The sequence below is a fragment of the Trachemys scripta genome, chromosome 3 (genome assembly GCF_013100865.1).
Source record: "Trachemys scripta elegans isolate TJP31775 chromosome 3, CAS_Tse_1.0, whole genome shotgun sequence".
Classification (NCBI taxonomy): domain Eukaryota; kingdom Metazoa; phylum Chordata; order Testudines; family Emydidae; genus Trachemys; species Trachemys scripta.
The window spans coordinates 183451920-183472781 of record NC_048300.1 but is presented as its reverse complement, the minus strand read 5'-3'; the positions used below and the strand labels follow the sequence as shown (position 1 = coordinate 183472781).

At 38.0% G+C, this 20862-nt stretch overlaps 1 protein-coding gene across 1 annotated transcript in view; it reads left to right on the top strand.

Annotated features, from left to right (window-relative positions):
- Window positions 1-20862, top strand: part of APOB (apolipoprotein B) — a 46284-nt gene that overhangs the window by 19491 nt on the left and 5931 nt on the right. Inside the window, exons 15-27 of the mRNA XM_034766594.1 lie at window positions 181-357; window positions 711-902; window positions 1948-2115; window positions 3000-3211; window positions 3866-4048; window positions 4284-4405; window positions 5090-5300; window positions 6760-6935; window positions 7116-7303; window positions 7561-7706; window positions 10038-10411; window positions 11562-19145; window positions 20148-20262. Coding sequence (XP_034622485.1) covers window positions 181-357; window positions 711-902; window positions 1948-2115; window positions 3000-3211; window positions 3866-4048; window positions 4284-4405; window positions 5090-5300; window positions 6760-6935; window positions 7116-7303; window positions 7561-7706; window positions 10038-10411; window positions 11562-19145; window positions 20148-20262 — 9848 coding nt within the window. The remainder of the gene's footprint in view (window positions 1-180; window positions 358-710; window positions 903-1947; window positions 2116-2999; window positions 3212-3865; window positions 4049-4283; window positions 4406-5089; window positions 5301-6759; window positions 6936-7115; window positions 7304-7560; window positions 7707-10037; window positions 10412-11561; window positions 19146-20147; window positions 20263-20862) is intronic.

Below are 20862 nucleotides of genomic sequence, written 5' to 3'. Positions count from 1 at the left end.
CCAAAGAGAGATCAAATGCTCTGCTCCCCAGCTGCACGCATGTGCCTTCTCTGTAGCTTTCTGTCATTGCAGTGTACATTTTAAAATGTACCATTTGTTCACCAGAGAGTCTCTTTGCTGTAAAGCTCCCTAGAAGCAGGGAATCTGTCTCAGTCATTACATTGTTTTGTTGTGTTTCAGATTGGCATGGATGGGAAGAGTTTTGAGCCAATGCTAGAAGCATTGTTTGGCCAGAAAGGGTTCTTTCCCGACAGCGCCAGTAAGGCTTTGTACTGGGTTGACGGCAGAGTTCCAGAGCATGTCTCCAAGGTGCTCTTTGACTATTTTGGTTACTCCAAGGATGACAGACAGGATCAGGTATACTTTCAGACTGTTCTTTAGACAGTGTTTTATTAATATTTAGCACACGCATACATCTGTGTTCAGTACTTTCCTGCATGTGTAATGTATTGTATATCTGGAGCATTGCCCTCTCATGGTTAATTTACAGAAGATAAAATCCCTAGTTACATCTAACTAAAGGTGATTTTCCTTTATTGCATTTCGTAGAATCCTTTGTTTTAGGAACCAAAGTTCCAGAGTTCTGTCTCCAATAAGGGTATCTGTGCAAATCAACTGGCAGCTATTATGTAATTGTACTGGGTGTATCAAATTTTCAGACTTGTTACAAGGAGACCTCATTTTGTGGTACTTTTTGATTGAATTCTCAGGATGTGATGAAAGGAATAATGCTGAACTTTGAAAAACTGATAAAAGAAATGGGAAACAAAGAAGTTCCTGAAGCTAGGGCCTACCTCCGAATCCTGGGAGAAGAACTTGGGTACATGAAACTCAACGATTTCAACATACTGGGAAATTTGATTTTAAAGAGCATTAAAACTCTGCAGGCCATTCCAGAGAAGGTATGTTTCTGAAGTGCAGAATGAAAATATTTCACATTAGGTTTTTCTATCAGATATTTTTATATTTATCTTCCAAATAAAGCACAGATATTTGAATGGAGTACTAGTCACTTAAAAAGAAAATTACTTAAAATGGAGTGTCAAAATTTAGCCAAAAGGCCCTATCCCCAAAGCTATTTAGGTGCCTAACTCCCATTGGAACAAATCCAGCTAATGGGAATTAGGTATCTAAATACCTTTGAGAATCTGGACCTAAAATAATTGTGCATCTCGACAACAGAAGAATGTGAGATTCAGAATAATGTCTTCAATATCATGATTATCTCCGTATCTTCATTCCATTTGATTTCACATGCTATGGATCTAATCCACCAATGAGATCCATGCAGAGTCCCAGAGAACATAAGCCAGTGGGGGTCTGCTGAGACACAAGGAGGCACCTATTGACTCCAAAAGGATCCCATTGCAGGATTGGGACCAACATGGGAGTAATCCCTAAAATCTTAATGTTTGTCCATGTGCGATATTGCTAAAGGGTTAATGGAGGTAGAATGTACAGGAATATTGTTAAATGTTTTATAATATTAAAAAGTAAAGGAAATGTATTGCACTCGAGGGATATTGGGTGAAATCCTGACCCCATTGAAGTCAGTGGGAGTTTTACCGTTGACTTCAGTGATGCCAAAATTTCACCCTTCTACCTAATCTGATCCACCTAGGTAATTATATTACACCTATCACCATGTAATCAGATGGTCACTATTGTTTCCTCAGATTTAGGTGAAGAAATTATTATATTTATTTTTCTTAAAAGACAGATTTTGACAAATGTTCTTCGTGAATGTTTTTACTTGTGCCTCATAAAGTAATATTTTTGTGCAGTCTTGGTCTCTGTACCGTATAAGAATTATAGTCTTAGATTATGTGATTATGATTAAAGGATATTTTAAAAGGTCCTTTATACCTCATCCTAGGATTCATTTTAATGTTACAAAGCCTACATTAAAGTACTTCATTATTCAGTGTTTCCTTATTTGATTCACAGATTGTGCAGGCCATCTCAAAAGGTACAGAGGGTGACTTATTTGTTCACTACATCTTTATGGACAATGAATTTGAGCTCCCAACCGGAGCAGGATTGCAGCTCCAAGTTGCTTTCTCGGGAATTGCAACTCCTGGAGCCAAGGCTGGGGTGAAGATTCAACCAAAGAATGTGAGTCTTAATTCCTGTCATGATATTATATTCCCCTAACAAGTGTGCCATCTCCTTTGGGAATAAAGCAGAGATATCAGCAGGTTGTCAAAGACAATACAGAATATTCCAGAAACAAAGATTAATATTATTAATTACAACACTTCCAGGTTGTCATTGGGTGAGGGCAATATTAAACTAAGAAATTGAACAAAACAAATATTAAAATATACCTGAGTTTTATATAGCTATCTAAGATTATTCATCCAAATTAACCCAAGTTAGCATGCTAACTTCTCTGAAATCCTGAGTCACCAGAAATAGGTTTGAAACAAAATCTCCAGTCCAAACACCTCTGAAATTTGGGGTTGTAAATTTTTGAATCTGCATCCAGATTTTGCATCTGGCCCCTATTTTGGTAATCAGCTGAATTAAAACCTTGAGCCTGAGTGCTCTTATACATTGGGAAAGTTTAGATAGATCTTTGGACCCATTCCTATTTGTCAAACCTTTTACTCACTGGAGCTTAGTATAATCCTCCCACTGTGGAAAAGTCTCTTCTGACTGGATTTAAATTGCCTGAGGCTCTCCAAAGAGCTATTTTTTAATTCAAAGTCTCTCTGCAGTGGGAACAGCTTCAACTATAAAGCAAGTTCATTGAACCTGAGTTATCTCCCCCCATATTTGCTGCCCCACAAACATCACTTCCTTTTTCCTTCAGATTCTATAGTGTGTCTTAGTGACCAAACTTTACTGAATAACAACATTAATTTGATAAATTAAGCTACCAATATCTAGATCTAGTCCATCAATAAGAATGAGAACATTACTCTTACATTGATATTATCAGAACTAAATAATGTTCTTTGGGGAATGAAATATATCATTTTGTCTTTTCCCCATAGATGCAAGCAGACCTGGTCATTAAACCCTCGATGGCAATTGAGTTTATAACTCATGTGGGAGCAAACATCCCGGCATTTGCTAGAAGTGGCGTGCAGATGATCTCCAACATCTACCATGAGTCTGGAATTGAAGCCCGGGTTGGTTTGAGAGCAGGACAATTAAAACTCAGCATTCCTGCTCCGAAGACCCCTACCAAGCTCTTCAGCTTCAGGTGTTTGGACCTGGATAACAATATTTGCTCTTTCAAGATTGCATCCTCCTTTCCTTCTTGCTTTTTTGCTTCTGAATGATAAATATTGTACTGGATTTTATTTTGATGGTGGTTGGCTTTTTTTGTTTTTGTTTTGGATTTCTTTCTTTGTTTGTTTGTTTTTTGCTATTCTGGAAAATGACTGCTACTGTAAAGCTAGGATAACTTCCTTCTTGGTGTAATGTAGTAGTCAGAGCAGACTAGGGCCTGGGAGTAAGGCCTGAAAGATTTCTGAATTTGTTACTCACTTTCATAATATTTGCCAAGACACATAACCTGTTTATGCCTCAATTTCCCCTTTCATAAAATTTTGGTAATAACAATGCATATCTATGTGATGGGGTGATACTTAATCATCATAATCACTTTGAGATTCTAAGATGAAAGGATCTGTATGCATGCAGGTTATTTATTATATAATAATTATTAATACATAATTTTATCATTTTCTCACTACTTGCTATTTCCAAAGCTCTGTGTTACTTAAGCTTGTAATAGGTATATTTTTTCAGAAGGTTTTCACTTGAAAAGTAATCTCATAAATAGGATTTATCAAATAACAGTAATATTTAGATACATGTCTTGAGAATAACTAGACTTATTTTTCTTTTCCAGTAATACATTACATTTGGTCTCTCCAACCAAAACTGAAGTGATTCCACCTCTGATTGAGAACAGAGAGTCGTGGACATCTTGCAAACCTTTCTTTGTTGGTCTAAATTACTGTACTAAAGTAGCTTACTCTAATGCCAGCTACACAGATGCAGCACCATACTACCCACTGACTGGAGAAAGCAGGTCAGTTATGTCATCCTTGACTGTATCTACTTTTTGTCTACCCCACAAAAGTCAACCGTCCCTATTATGGCTGCAGTACATATTGCTTTTTTGTCATGTACTTTAATAAAAGACAGGCAGGATCAACTGAGAAACAAGTTGGTTGGGAATTGAAGTGATTTTTACTGTTTGCTATACTAATTGGATTTGTTAGTTACTAGTATAGGTGACCTTTTTCCCATTATGAATTCTCTAGGATTGAAATTGAAATACAGCCTACAGGACAAGTACAGGAATACTCTGCAAATGCTAACTATGATCTACAGAGAGAGGAAAATGACCTGGTAGACACTTTGAAATTTACCACTGAGGCAAAAGGTAAGAATGTAAAGAACAATCAGACTTAGCTCATCTTTGAATTGTGACAATGCCATGAAGAAAAATCAGATTAACAAAATTAGCATTGCTATTTACAACATACAATACAAAACAATCTTTGTACCCAAACCTGCAAACGCATGTCCTCGGTTTTATGTACATGAGTAGTTCCAGTGCACAGGTGTTATAAAGGACCATAGCTATATTTTGTATCTCAAAATGTTTTGCTATGTTAAATAATAAAATTACATTGATACATGAAAGCAATAAAGAAGGGAAATTATGAGGCACCATATAAGCAAGAGAAAAGATACATTGTTAGGTGAAATATGAAAATAAATGGTTAGTCAATAATGCACAGAAATACTGAAAATCTGTTACAGAAAAAAAGAGTTGAACCAACATCAAATTGTATGGAGAGACAAACTGAAGAAGATCAGTGATAGATAAAGAGAGAAAGCAAGCAGAGAGGTAATTAGAGACAATATAGCATCTCCAGTAGGTTGAATGGAACCCCTAGAAATCTGAAAGAACAAGGAGAGCAAATTTCAACTTGTGTACTGAAATTGTTCTCTTCACTGTCTGCTTTAGATATTTGGGATAATGCTATTTTCAGATGCTCATTTTTTTCATCCTTCCTTCTATAAAAGCCTAAAAAGACATCATTAATGTTGCATTTTTCAGGTGCAAGACAAAGTGAGGCCACGCTGACCTTCAGATACAACAGAGACAAGAAGATTTTGACCAGTGATGTCCAAATTCCAAATTTCGATATTGACTTTGGTACCAACTTCAGAGTCAATGATGAATCCACTCTGGAAAGGAGGGCATATACCTTTATCTTAGACATCAATAACAAGAAGATTCCCGAAGTTACTCTTACTGGTCGCATAAGGTAATCCTGACATCCTGTTAGACTTTCCGAATATTCTGAAACTAGGTAACTGAATGTTTTATTAACAGTAGGGTTTTCACGAGTATGTTCTTCTAGATCAGGGGTCCGCAACCTTCAGTACGCGGTCCATCAGAGTAATGGATGGTGGGCTGCTGGTGGGCTGCGAGACATTTTGTTTACATTGACCATCCACAGGCACGGCCCCCCGCAGCTCCTAGTGGATTCGGTTCGCCGTTCCCGGCCAATGGGAGCTGAGGGAAGTGGCGCAGGCCACAGGAACATGCTGGCCACCACTTCCCGCAGCTCCCATTGGCTGGGAATGGCAAACTGCAGCCACTGGGAGCTGTGGGGGGCTTTTTCTGCAGACAGTCAACATAAACAACATGTCTCGCAGCCCACCAGTGGATTACCCTGATGGGCCGCGTTCTGAAGGTTGCCGACCCCTGTTCTAGATACCCAGAGATTGTCCATCATCTACGTACACCATGTGACTTCTCTCTCTCTCTCTCTTCACTCAAATCTCTGTTTAAAACACACTTCTACCATAAAGCCATTCAGTTATAAGCCACCACAGATAAATTCAAAGAAAATAAGTACAATCCAGCTTCATAATAGATTCTTCACACTATATATGGCATATATAATTTTGGTTACAAATTCTTTGAGGTAATTCCCATATCTTCTGGTAGAGTGTCAAATGTGCCATTGGCACTCCATAAATAATACGAATAAAAACATAAGAGAGCTATCTATAAGAATCCCCGCTCTTCATGATAAGAATATTTCCTGTAGCATCTATGGAAGAGTTTATAATTAATGTCGGTTTTCCCTTGATCCAAAAATTATCTGCCTCACAGACCCACAGTGAAGTGAATTGTTCATACCCTTTAATACCCTTCATTCTTCAACAGAATTCTCTTATCTTGATGCTGCCCCAGGGATGTTCCTCATGCAGGGCTGCCTTTAACACCAGTGGCATTAACAACGTTCAAGTACAATTCCCTTTCATTTACACCAATGTAAAATCAGGATTAAGTCTACTCAAGTCAGCAAATTACAAAAGTGTACAATGCTTAAACTAGAGGAAGATCAGACTCAGTAGTAGACTATTGCCCATAGAGGGCCAAATGCTTTAGTGCTTACTCAGTTGTTAGATAAAACTACTATTAATATGAATGGGAGTTTATCCTGAGTAAGGATTTTAGTATTTGGCCCATATATACCTGGACAGAAAGAGCTCCACAATAGTATTATAATAATTTTCCTTCATCAGTGAAGTCCCAAGGAAATCAATGGATTTCAGAGCACTCATCAGCTCAAGGGTCAAATAAACCCATTCCTTGTAAGACCTAGAATTCCTTTTTCCAGTTTTAATTACTATAATTGTTCCTGAAAAAGTGCCAGCCATAGTATAGTCAAACAGGTGATGTTCACGTTTACTACTGGTTTGCTTTCACAGATATGATGGGAAGAAAGACGCAATGCTGGGAGGTGTCATTTCTATCCCTCGCCTACGGACTGAATTCGTAACCGAAGCATTGCTTCATCATTCACCGAACAGGGTTTCTCTTCAGATGGACTCATCTGCAACAGCTTATGGGAATTCGATTTCAGAGAGAGTTGTTTTCAGATATGGTATGGGCATTTATCATGATGTAGAAACTTCACCCATATGTGAAACTGAAAACCATACATGTAACCTCCTGTTACATCTGTTATCTAGTACATCTCTATACACCATGAGCCATACAAGAGTAATGTGATTTTGTTAATTTTTATCCTTTTCCCCCACTCCCTTGAACTCATGATTTTCAGATAATGAGAAGATTGAACTAGAGTGGAATTCAGGCACCAGCACAGCAGTGAAAAAGATGTCTGCCAACTTCCCTGTTGACTTTGCAGACTACCCGAAGTCTTTACAGAAGCATGCCAATGAGCTGCTGGACCGGAAAGTGGCTAATACAGATATGACATTGCGGCACATTGTCTCACAATTCATCATGGTAAGTGTGAATGCTTACTCTAAAAATATTACAGCTTGATCATGCAACCCTGAGGAGCAATCCAACACATTTTACTGGGACTACTTGTGTAAGTAATCACTAGGGTGTGTAAGAGTTGCATTATCAGGTCCATCTGCTCCTCTCCAGAAAAGCACTCAATCTTGTGCTTCACATTAAGCACATGGGTAGTCCCACTGGCTTAAAGCTAACACTTATTTCCTACTACTCTGGAAAACACATCCACTGTGTCATTGCAGGCAACCCGTACCTGGCTACAGAAGGCATCCAAGGATGTTCCTTATGCCCAAACTTTACAAGATAAGCTAAACGGACTGCAGGAACTGAACATTCAAACAATGGGGCTGCCTTTTATCACCATTCCAGAGGAACTCTTCCTGAAAAGGTAAACGGAGAAATGAGAACAGTCACCACAGGGAACTGACTCTGGAAACTTTCTCATGTATTTCTTATTTAAAATATGATTAGACTTCATTTTAGACAATAGCACATAATGACCATAACAAAGAATGGTAAGAGCAGAGATATATAATTATGTTTACTAAATGGCATACATAATTAATATGTACAGGCCAATCCTCAGCTAGTGACATTTGCCATAGCTCCACCAAAGCCAATTTACACCAGCTGACGATCTGGCCCATCACATATAAATATATCATGCACTCCATATCCCTTAGCAGAAAACAAATTGTTTTTCCTTCTGCTTTCTTTCACTGTGGCAACATGAAACTCATATTAGGCACAAACATCTTCAATGCTTTCAGTCTGTACGTGGGCTGAATATGGGTTGGGAACCAAGTGATCTTTCTCCTACAGTCTTACCAACTATGCCCATTATAATAGTGGGTAATTCTGCTGCCCTACACTACATTTTTGTTAACCATTTCAGATTCAGTGCCTCTGGTTTATTGGCCATTTCTTAAAAATCACCTTTGTATTCGGGGTTCCATGACTTTCAGATCGCTCCTTGGTGCCATTCACTTCCATTCAACAGCAACACATTCTGCCTAGATACCCCTGTGGTATCTGACTGCCATTTAGGACCATATCTTATATAACATAGTTTGTGATGCCCCAAAGGTTCTAATACATTTCCAGTTCTGATGCTTCAGTAAAACTGTTTTGTAGACAGTCATATGTGCCAATATTTTCTCCAATTTTGGAGGGTCCTTATTGGCATGTAGAGAGAAACAAACTTAATCAAGTACAGCTGATAGAATAATTCATTACAAATAATGCTTGTGAATATAGCCCTTTTTTACTGTTTGCAAATTATTTATGAATCAGTCTTGATTTCAGCAAATGAATTTATTATTTGTTAGTATTCACAGAACAGTTTATGCAAATAATTTCAGCCTATGGGTGTTGGAAACTGTTCACTTTAACTATTTGGTATTCATTATTTGTGCTGTGCAATGGATCATTAAATTATGAGTATTAATATTCTGGTAGCACATAAAGATTCCAACCCTAGTTGCTCTAGCCACGGAGCATACATAAAATAGCAGACAGTCTCTGTCCCAAACATCGTATAATCTAAAGCCAGTTTAGAGAAACAGATACAGGCAAACAACAACAAAAAGAACTCGCCAAAAGTACAGATCTTATAAAGTACAGTGCAATTTCTTCTCATTTTTCTCTGTGCATAACAATATCCCCCAGCACCACCAAACTTCCCTGTTTACAGCCGCCAGCCAGAGTTTTTCACAGTCACGTGGTATTGTTTCTGATACCTGATTGGATGGCTGGAACTTTTAAAGAAAAATAATAACAGGTACTGAAAGATGAGTAATGAATAGTGTATAATGCTAAACACACTTTCCAGTATGAATTTTTGGATGAATAAATAATGTCTTCTAAAATTAATTACATGTTGAGATATGCAAATAACCAGCAGCTATCTTAGAATATAATAATAATAATAATTAATAATGAAGCCCTTCATGTAACACTCTACAAACATATCACTTTTATTCACAAGAATATGAACAGATCCTGTTTTCTACTATTCCACATAGCATATTGCATAAGTATGGCAATGACATCAGAAAGGAAGGGCTTCAAATCAAGAGATACCATTTAGAGCACTTAGGGCATTATTCTAGGAGTTAGGAAACTGGAGTCCTTTTATAACTCTATTAGAATGTGACCTTGGTCAAAAGACTTTTTCTGTCTGTGCCTCAGTTTCCTCATTTATAAAATGCATATTATATCTTCATCACTCTGTCTCTGATACCCATTCTCATACCAACATTTCTGTTCATTAATGTTCATAAAGCAGATTAAGATTTTCAAATGGCAGGTGCAAAGTATTAGTTAGATAGAAAATCAGGAGCAAAATAAGAGTCTTGTGTTTAACGTCCTTGGAAAAAATAACTAGAGATGCAACCAGCATGATCTAGTCAATTTATTTTGGGGGGAAAGATCTAGTCCCTGCCAGTGACATTTTGTGTGGACTTGGCCCACTTAATCTCTCAGTCTTCTTGTCTGTAAAATGGGGATAACAACATTTACATACCTACCTGCATAGAGTTTTAATTAGTGAATGTATGTTGAGTGCTGAGGTCAGACTAGGTGATTATAATGGTTCTTTCTTCCCTTAAAATTAATGTATCTATGAATTGCCTCATTATCATTATTACTAATAACTATTACTTTGTGTGTTTCATAGAGTTTTACATAATGATAACAGTGGGTAATTTTTGTGTTACAGTGATGGCCGGATCAAATATATTTGGAACACGGACAATGTTATAATTAACATCCCATTGCCATTTGGCGGAAGATCATCGCATGATATGAGGCTGCCAAAGACTGTAAAAACGCCTCAGTTGGTAATGGAATCAATTGGAATAAATATGCCATCTCAGGAGTACCAACTTCCACTATTTACTGTTCCAGAGTCTTACCAACTTCGTGTGCCTTTACTGGGCACTTTAGAGGTCTCCACAAACGTATACAGCAATTATTACAACTGGTCTGCATCTTATACAGTGGCTAACACCACAAAGAATGTTTCCAGTATGAGAACTAGTTATCTGATGAAAGCTGATTCTGTTTTTGACCTACTTTCATATAGTATGCAAGGTAAGAAGTTTTGTTAATAGTGTTACACTTTTACATCTACTTTTAAAATGTCTATATTTTTATATGTACCATGAAAAGCAGATTCGTTTGCAAACTGTTTATTTAAAAAAATGGTTGTGTAAACTCAAATCTTTTCTTCTTTTTAAAATATGTAATATGAAGTTTATTTAATTAGGTGCTAAAAATAAATCCAGATAGTTGAATAAAAATTTCAGATCCAAATTTTCCAAGGGGCCCCAACCCAGCCTCTGAAGCCCTGATCCTGAAAACACTTAAGCATATGACTAGTCCCATTAAGATCAATAGGAATCTTAAGTGCTTGCAGAATCAGGGGCTATATTAGTATTTGCAATTATTTGTGCATGCAATTCAGATAGTTAGATCACAAACACTGATTTATGTGCACAAACAGTTTTCCATGCAAATATGCAGGTGCAGTTGTATTGCTATTATTATTGTTAATTATTTATACAGCACCGTAGTGTGTGTGTATGTGTGCCTATACATATATATACAAAAACACATACGTATGTAAACAAAGACCTTGCCCTGAGGAAATCACAGCCTAAGGATCTGATCTTGAAAGGATCTAGGTGCCACAAATTCCTATTGAATTAACTCAAACTCCTATTGAGAGGTCAATGGGTGGTCTAGACAGTTAGCTACTCTAAGGATTAGGTCATGAAACTGAGATTTTCAAAGGCAGCTAAACATCTAAATCTAAATTTCAATGGGAGTTAGCTGCCTAACACCTTTAGACTTTTTTTGAAAATCCCATCATGAAGCACAATAAAAATGAAGACAATGAAAGAGATGTTTCAAGAACACTGTGATTTGGATGATTTGTTTGGCACGTAGTGTAAACAATGGCATGGCCTATTTCATCTTATAGATTGATATGTAACATCACAATGAGAGTTAATTTTAAGGTTGTTTTTTGAAAATTTAGCCCCAGATATCAAATATCCAGTATTATAGAAATGTTTAGTATCTACTTTACCAAAACAGTGTTTGCTTTTTGAACAAAATAATATGCAATTCTGAAAGCTTAATGATATCATCTATAGTATATTATTTTGTCTTAGAAATGTAAGATATTTATTATACCTTTACATCTTTTGTCTTCCCCCTTCCCTATCTCCTATTCCAGGTTCTGGAGAAGCATTTTATGATCAGAATGCATTTGATTGCACATATGAAAGTTCCCTACATCACAGACTCCTAGATTCAAATTTTAAATTTATCAGGACAAACAAATATGAACCTACTCTCACTGTAAAACAGACCGTTTCACTTATGGCATCTAGTGCTCTGGGCACTCAGCTCTCCTTTTCTACAGATACGGATTTCAGCCAAAAAAATAATTTGAATATCAACAAAGTACAAATGGAAGGGGAGTTGAGAGTTGCTTCAGCCTTTGCTAAAGGAATTTACACTCTCTCAAGCACCTATAACAAAAACAGCCATGAGTTAACTGGGAAATCCAATCTGACATTTGACTCATCTTACCTTCACGCTACCAATCAGATAACTGGCAAGCGAACTGGTGATGTACTGTCAGTCACTTCAGTCTCTAATATTCAGAGTGGTATCATAACAAACACAGCTTCACTGAAGTATGAAAAGAGCCAGGTGAATGTGAAGTCGGAAACAAATGGAAGATACCAAAACCTCGCAGGTCTCAACAAGTTTGAATTACGTTTGGCAAAGCAGATGGCTGCAGTTCACTCTGAATACCAAGTAACTTATGAAGAAAACCGGTATTACACCCTCCTTTCAGGTTCCCTTAATTCCCAGGGTCTTGAACTAAATTGTGATGTTGCTGTGAATGGTCAACGAAACCGAGCAGCACATAAGTCTACATTAAGGATTAACCAGGACGGTTTGGCCAGCAGCGCAACCACAAACCTGCAGTTTAATCCACTAATGTTGCAGAAAGAAATGAATGCTAGAATTGATGCTTCTGGAGGCACCTTGGCAGTTATTGCTAAGGGACGCTATGGTAAACACAATGCACAATTCAGCGTAGATGGAAGAATGGCCCTAATGGAAATAGCACTAGGAAGTGTATATCAGAGCACAATTCGGGGCGTGGACAGCAAAAATGTCTTAAACTTTAGAGTTAATAGAGAAGGACTCAAGTTTTCAAATAACTTGATAGGATCATACAAGGAAATGAATCTTGAGCATGTGAATGAGCTGAACATTCCTGGCTTATCCCTAACATTTACTTCAAAATTAGACAATACCATCAGCTCTGACAAGTCCCACAAGCATAATTTTGAGCTACAGCTGCAGCCCTATTCACTCACAGCTAAATTGAACAATGACTTAAAATACAGTGAAACTGATGTAACCAACAAAGCACAATTACGACTGGAGCCACTGAAGCTGACGCTGACGGGTAATGTGAGAGGAGCCTACAGAACAGATGAAGTGAAGCATACATACGCCATCACTTATGCTGATCTGGCTGCAAATTTTAAAACAGACACAGCTGCAAAACTTCAAGGCACAGCACTCATCCACAAAATTAACCTGGATGTTGCAGGGCTGGCTTCCTCAATTACTATCAATACAAACTATGATGCAAAATCCCTGCATTTCACCAATGTAGTACGTTCTGCTATGGCCCCATTTACTGTCAGTGCTGATGTACACACTACTGGTGATGGGAGACTATTTGCTATGGGAGAACATACTGGACAACTGTACAGCAAATTCCTGTTTAAAGCAGAGCCCCTAGCTTTCACTTTCTCCCATGATTACAAAGGATCTACCAGCCACAGCCTAACTACTGGAAAAAAATACATTACATTACTTGATAACAAAATCCATATGCTTTTCACTCCATCAGAGCAGTCAAGTGCCTGGAAATTGAAGAGTCAAGTGAACAATAATGTATACACACAGGACCTTGGTGCTTACAATGATGCAGAAAAAACTGGTGTGGAACTTAGCGGACAGGCTTTAGCAGACCTCACTATAATGGACTCACCAATTCAAGTGCCATTAAAGTCTGAGCCAATTAATTTAATTGATGTTCTAGGTCTGAGGGATGCCATGGAACAGCCTCAAGAATTCAGCATCTCTGGTTCTGTGAAATATGATAAGAACAAGGACGAGCACGTTATCAACCTGCCATTCCTAGAATCCCTGCCCGCTTACTTTGAACAAATCAGGGGTGTGATTCTATCCAGTCTGCAGTCTATACAAAGGTACTTTAAAAGCATAAATATAGATCAATATATGAGGAAATACAGGGCAACTCTGGATAAGCTCCCACGGCAGGTAAATGACTACATGAACAAATTAGATTTCAAAAGCAAGGTTAACGGCATGAAAGAGAAATTGGTTGCTTTCACAAAGGACTATAGAATAACAGCTGATGACATCCAAAGTGCACTGGAAAATGCCAGAATCAATTTGCAGGAAGCACTGTTTCAGCTGCAAATTTACCTGATACAACTTGAGCAACTTATCAGAGATAATTATGATCAGTATGACATTAGAACAGTTATTGAAAAACTGATTGACCAAATAGTTGAAAAAATGAAAGTTCTGGATCAACAGTATAAAATCAGTGCAACGATGATTAACACTATTCAAGACTTACAGTCCATTATTGCTCAGTATGACCCAAGCAAACTAGAAAGCAGTGCCAAAGCCTGGATTCAAAATATGGACGCTGAGTACAAAATCATAGCTCAGGTACAAGGAAAACTAGAACAGCTCAAGAGTCAGATTCACAATATTGATGCCAAACGTATTGCAGAAAATTTGAAACAACAGGTACAGACTGTTGACATTAAAAAGCTTCTAGAAAAAATCAGGAGTTCATTACCAGTTCAAAAAATGAATGAAATTATTGAACAAATTAAAGATATTCTCCTCAATTTGATGGAAGATTATGAAGTTGCTGAGAAGATCAGTGCTTTCCGAGGCAAAATGCATGACATGATCATGAAGTATGAGATTGACAAGCAGGCTCAGTTTCTAATGGACAGGATGATACAATTGTCTGACCAATATAAAATGAAAGAAACTGTCCAAAAGCTAACCGTTTCCCTGAAAAAAATTGACATAAAATCATTCTTTGATAAAATTGTTAGTATTATTGATGATGCTGTCAAGCAAGTGCAAGCATTTGATTATCAAAAATTGATGGATGAAGTCAACAAGTTCCTTGACATGGTTATAAAACAGCTAAAGCATTTTGACTATAACCAGTTTGTAGATCAAACAAACAACAAAATCCGGGAAATTACCCAGAAAATCAATGATGAAATCAGAACCCTAGAACTCCCACAGAAAGCAGAAGCATTAAAACAGTACATGAAGGATGTCAGTGCTGCAGTTTCAAAATTCATGGAACAATTAAGAGACACCAAGCTTACAGCAGTCATTGATTGGTTCAGGGACCTCCTAAATTCAGCAGCGTTTGCTGATCTGAAAGTCAAGCTAAATGAAAACCTGGAAGATCTACGAGACAGGATTTATCAAATGGACATTCCAAAAGAATGCCAGAGATATCTTCAGAAGGCAAGCCAGTTCTACAATACCATTGTCGCATATATTTCTGACCAATGGAACATTGCTTCTAAGAAGATTGCTCTTTTAGCTGAGCAGTATGATGTAAAAGACTGGGCTGAAAAAGTGAATGTGTTTGTTGAAACAGGTTTCAATGTTCCTGAAATCAGAACCGGCATAGTCAACATACCTGCCTTTGAAGTCAGTCTCCGAGCTCTCCGGGAAGCGACATTTCAAACACCAGATTTCGTAGTTCCATTAACTGACCTGCATATCCCCTCTTATCAAATCCACATAAAGAAACTTAAAGACATACAAATTCCAGTCAGGTTTACTACCCCAGAATTTACTATTCTAAACACCTATAAGGTTCCTTCCTATACAATTGACCTGAATGAAATCAAACTGAAGATTGTGAAAACAATAGACCAAATGATGTCCAGTGAATTTCACTTGCCAGTACCTGACATGTATTTTAGAGAACTAAAGATGAAAGATATGCTTTTTTCTGACATTTCTTTCCCAGAATTTCATATACCTGAGCCACAAATACCAGAATTCTTGATCCCTAAACTAAATCTAAATGAGTTCCAGATTCCTAACATTCAAATACCAGAGTACCAACTGCCACGTATTCCACACACAGTCACTGTCCCTACATTCGGCAAACTGTCTGGTGCTTTCAGAATAGCTTCTCCATTCTTCACACTGTCCACTTTTGCTGGCATTCAGAACACTACAGCTTCCGTAAACAGCCCAGAATTTGTAGCCACTGTTTCAGCTCAAGCAACATCCAGATTAGATTTCCTTGCTTTCACTGTGAACGCTGATGCACGCCTCTCAGCCCCTGAGATGCAGCAACTGATCCTGAAAGAAACCATGAAGGTCACCCATACACTCCTTAAAGTTGATCACAACAGTGAAGTGATATTTTTGGGGACTTCTGTACAGGGGAAAGCTGAAACTACTACAAGCTTACGTACTACAAAGAATTTGATGGAAGTACACAACAACTTACTAGTCAAGCTACAGAGGAAAATTCTGATGCAGAGCAGGACAACATATTCTCACAGACTGAACATCCCACAAGCTGATCTCTCCAGCCAGGCTGATCTGATGAATGACATGATAACAGAGTTAGAAGCAGGACACATATCATTTACTTCCAGTGGTAAAGGAAACTGGAAATGGGCTTCTCCTGATTTCTCTGATGAAGGCACCCATGACTCCCGTGTCACTTTTACGATGGAGGGGCCCATTATTGCATTTGCTGCTGAAAACAGGATAAATGATAAATACTTGAAAATCAACCAGAATGTGAATTATGAATGTGGTCTCCTAAATTATGCAACACTTCAGCTTCTGTCTGAAGTTGAGTTGCAACATGTGGGTCGTAGCACTTTAAGTGTACAAGGCACAGGGCAGCTTGCAACAATGAAAGTAGAAATAAAAGGAAATCATGTGGCTAAGCTCAGTGGGAGAGTTGCTGGGACCATAAATAATAATGTTGCCTTTTTGGTGCAGCCCTTTGAAGTTAGCATATCAACAAACAATGATGGGAATGTGAAAGTTAGTTTTCCAGTGAAGCTGACTGGCAAAATTGAATTTCTGAATAACTATGGTCTGGTGCTTAGTTCCTCTGTTCAGCAAGTCCAATGGCAAGCTACTGGCAGGTTCAATCAGTACAAATATTCCCACAGCATGTCTGCTGGGAACAATGAAGACACAATTGAAGCTCATGTGGGAATGAACGGTGAAGCCAACCTGGACTTCCTAAATATTCCTCTATCAATTCCTGAATTTCACATTCCTTATGTTGGAATCAAAACTTCTCAGATGATGAAAGGGTATTCACTGTGGGAACAGACAGGCCTGAAGGATTTATTGAAGACTACAAAGCAATCATTTGATTTAAATCTGAATGCCCAATATAAGAAGAACAAAGACATGCACTCACTCCCGCTTCCTTTAAAAGCAGTGCATGAAGCAGTTAATCAGTACATCATCTTCTTCAATAGATATTTTGAGAAAGGAAGGGACAATGCATTAGATTTTCTCACCACTTCATATAACAAAGCCAAGATAGAGTTTGACAAATATAAAGTAGAAACTTCATTCAACAAACTACCACGGACTTTCAGGATTCCTGGATATACCATTCCAATTATGAACATTGAGGTGTCTCCCTTTACAGCAGAGCTGCCAGCATTTGGTTATGTGATCCCCAAAGAAATAAGCACAACAGGCTTCACCATCCCACTTATTGGGTTTTCAGTACCATCTTACACATTAGTCCTACCGTCACTGGAGATGCCGGTCCTTCATGTTCCCAAAGATCTGCGCACACTTAAGCTTCCTAAATTCACAGTGCACAGCCCATCAAACCATATCTTGATTCCTGCCTTGGGAAACATTACCTATGACTTTTCATTTAAATCCAGTGTGATTACCTTGAATACAAATGTTGGGCTTTTCAACCAGTCTGATGTTGTTGCTCGCTTCAGTTCCTCATCTTCTTCTGTCATTGATGCACTACAGTTTAATTTAGATGCTACAACAAGCCTGACGAGGAAAAGGGGTTTGAAACTGGCCACAGCATTGTCCCTGAGTAATAATAAATTTGTGGAAGGAAAGCATGACAGCACTGTTAGCCTCACAAAGAGGAACATGGAAGCTTCAGTGACAACAAATGCGAAGATCAACATGCCAGTTTTTAAAATGAATTTCAAGCAAGAGCTTACAGGAAACACTAAGTCCAAGCCTACTGTTTCCTCAGCAATTAATTTAAATTATGATTTTGATACTCTTAGATATGGTGCCAGTGCTAAAGGTGCAGTTGATCACAAACTTACTCTAGAAAGTCTTACATCTTACATTTCTGTAGAGACAGCAACAAAAGGAAACATCGATGGAATGTTATACACCCGAAATCCATTTTCTGGGATGCTAATCCATGAGGCAAATACCTACCTGAACTCTAACGGAGCTCGCTCCTCAGTCAAGCTGGAGGCTAACTCTAAAGCAGATGGAATCTGGAATGTGGAAATGACAGAAAAAGTTGCTGTTGAAGCATCTACACATCGTGTTTATGCAGTCTGGGAGCACAATGGGGAAAACTATGCACAATGTACCCCTCTTCTGAGAACTAAAGGAACTCAGAGCTGCAGAGTAACCTTAGAACTGGTTCCTTGGAGTATGTCAGCATCTCTTCAGTTACAAGCTACTCAACCAAATTCCTTCCTGGACATAGCTTCAGTTAATCAGGAAGTCTTAATGAACATCAACACTGAAAACCAAAAACTTGGCTGGAAGGGTGAAGGCCAAATTCAGTCATTATCTCTCAGTCATGATATGCAGTTATCAAATGAAAAATCAAAGGTACAATTTGACATTTCTGGGTCTTTGGAAGGACAGGTCGGTTTCCTCAGGAACATTGTGCTTCCAGTTTATGAAAAGAGTTTATGGGATATCTTGAAACTGGACCTCACTACCAGTGCTGACACAAAGCAGTACGTAAATACTTCTGCATCCATAGTTTATACAAAAAGTGAACATGGTTACTTTTTCCCTATATATGTGAACAGACTGGCTGATGGCTTCACAATCACTGTTCCTGAGATGCATCTAGAAGCTCCAAATCCAGTTCTCACAACTCCAGAATTTCGAGTTCCTTTCACAACCCTGCAAGTTCCATCGTATACCATTGACTTGCGCAATATAAAAGTTCCACACAAGCTAACCATAATGCCTTTTGATGTCAATTTACCCTCTCTGCCAAGAATGAGATTCCCCAAAGTAGATGTAGGAAACAAGTACATTACACTGGAAGAATATAAAATTCCATACTTCGAGGTGACAGTACCTCAGTACCAAATAACTCTATCTCAGTTCACTCTTCCAAAAAGCATTTCCCTTGGTAATATGTATGTGGATCTGAGTGATGTGGCTAATAAGATTGCAGACTTTGACTTGCCAACAATTACAATTCCTGAGCAGAAAATAGAGATCCCACCTCTCAAAATGTCCTTGCCTGCTGGAATTTATTTTCCTGCATTCGGTGCTTTGACTGGATCTTTCAGAGTTGCTTCACCATTGTATAATGTCACCTGGAAAACAGACCTAAAAAACAACAAGGACTCTTTTACACATTCCATTGATTCTACCTCCAGTTCAACACTACAGTTCCTGGAATATGACCTGGAAGGTAAGATGAACTTTGGAATTTCATACTCCAAAATTTGGGTTGAAAATGTTAACATTATTTTTTCCCAACAATTATTTTGTGTTTGAAGTGCAGTTGTACTGTGAAAGAGGAATGTAAAACAGGATCCTTTTTCCTTCTCTGTGTTCATTTTAGTGACAAAATAACTTTATATCTTCTCACTCCTGTTAGCCCTGCTTAGCCAGTACAGCTAAAAGAAAGAGAGCTAGTATCTATTCCTTCTTGCACATCATCAACCCATTTATTTTTAGTATCAATTAAAGGCTCAATCTTTTACACCTGTACAAATCAACCGAAAGCTCAGAGGGTTGCACAGGTTAACTAAGGGAATAATTTGTTCTGTAGCAATTTTTTCATTGATTTGAATGGGATCTAGATTAGTTAGGCTCTGTCACTGGTGGTAATGCAGAATCCAGCTTGACTGATCCCAGGCTCAGTTTGTAAGGCTGTCAGTTAAAAAAACATCCATCTTTTTGCTTGGAAACTGAACACATCTGATTTTAAAAATTATTGAAACACACACTCAGAATGCCACAAAAACATTTTTAAAGCCACTTCTCTGAGCACTACGAAACTTCAAAGTTATAGTAAAAACATGAAGTAAATTTAAAATGACATGCCGTAGAAGAGAAAGCTCCATTTATAATCTACATCAAGAGCAAAAAGCAAAGCAAAAGGGCCTTTTATATCCAAATTACAATAAAAGACATGAAGAAGGAATTGTAAAATTCCCAATTTTTATTTCCCTATTTTTCCCTACTTTTCTAGCTACAGTACATGTCTTGCATTTTAAAATGTCTGGGACAAAACAGATACATGCATGACCTTTTGTATTTTGCATTGTGAGCATCTAGCTTCTTACCACACAGTGGTGTGTGACTGTGGAACCACAGTGATGTATCCAGCTGAAATACAGGATACCATGTGATCTGTTTTCTGCAGTGATTCCAGAAATTCACACAATGCAAAATCTCTCTTTTGCAGCTCTATTAACCTACAGAGTTGAAGCTGATGTGTCTGTGGCAAAGACATCAAGCAGCTTTTCACATCGTGACATGAGTGTGGAGTACAAGGAAGATGTGACTATGCAAGGATTTAGGTAAAGATTTGCTCAGGTGACATGGTTTATAATAGACAAAATGATAAGAAACAGACTATGGATTAGAAACCTAACTCCTACAAAGCGCTTCGTGGTAATTATAAAGAATAAATGTGCTCCCTTTGCTCCCTGGGCTACCCCTCACCACTCCACTCCCATTAGATAACTGGGAAGCTGGAAAGCACTCTTTTCTAATATGACTGTTCTGAAGAGCCTGCCATTTCACATAATTGGTGAGATGTAACTAAGGTTTTCATATAATCAAAGATCCTGATTTTCAACACAGCCTCCACCGAGGCTCTCTTTCTGTGAGCACAAGTCATTAGAAGCCTAATTTTCACCCGCAATTATTTATGCTCAGATTTACAGTGACTTGGATGTCCAACTACTTGATTTCATCTGCCAATCAGGGGCTTAGTAACAGTGACTGCAAGCAACAATAACTGTGGGCACAAAATTTCTACCTACACTTATTTGTGCCTGCAGTACACAGATGGAAAAAGAAGGAAGCTCGTTTGTAAAAATCTGACTTTATAAGCTGTAAGAATCAGCTAACAACATCAAGGGCCTATTTTGTAGTCCTAATTCAAGCAAAACTCC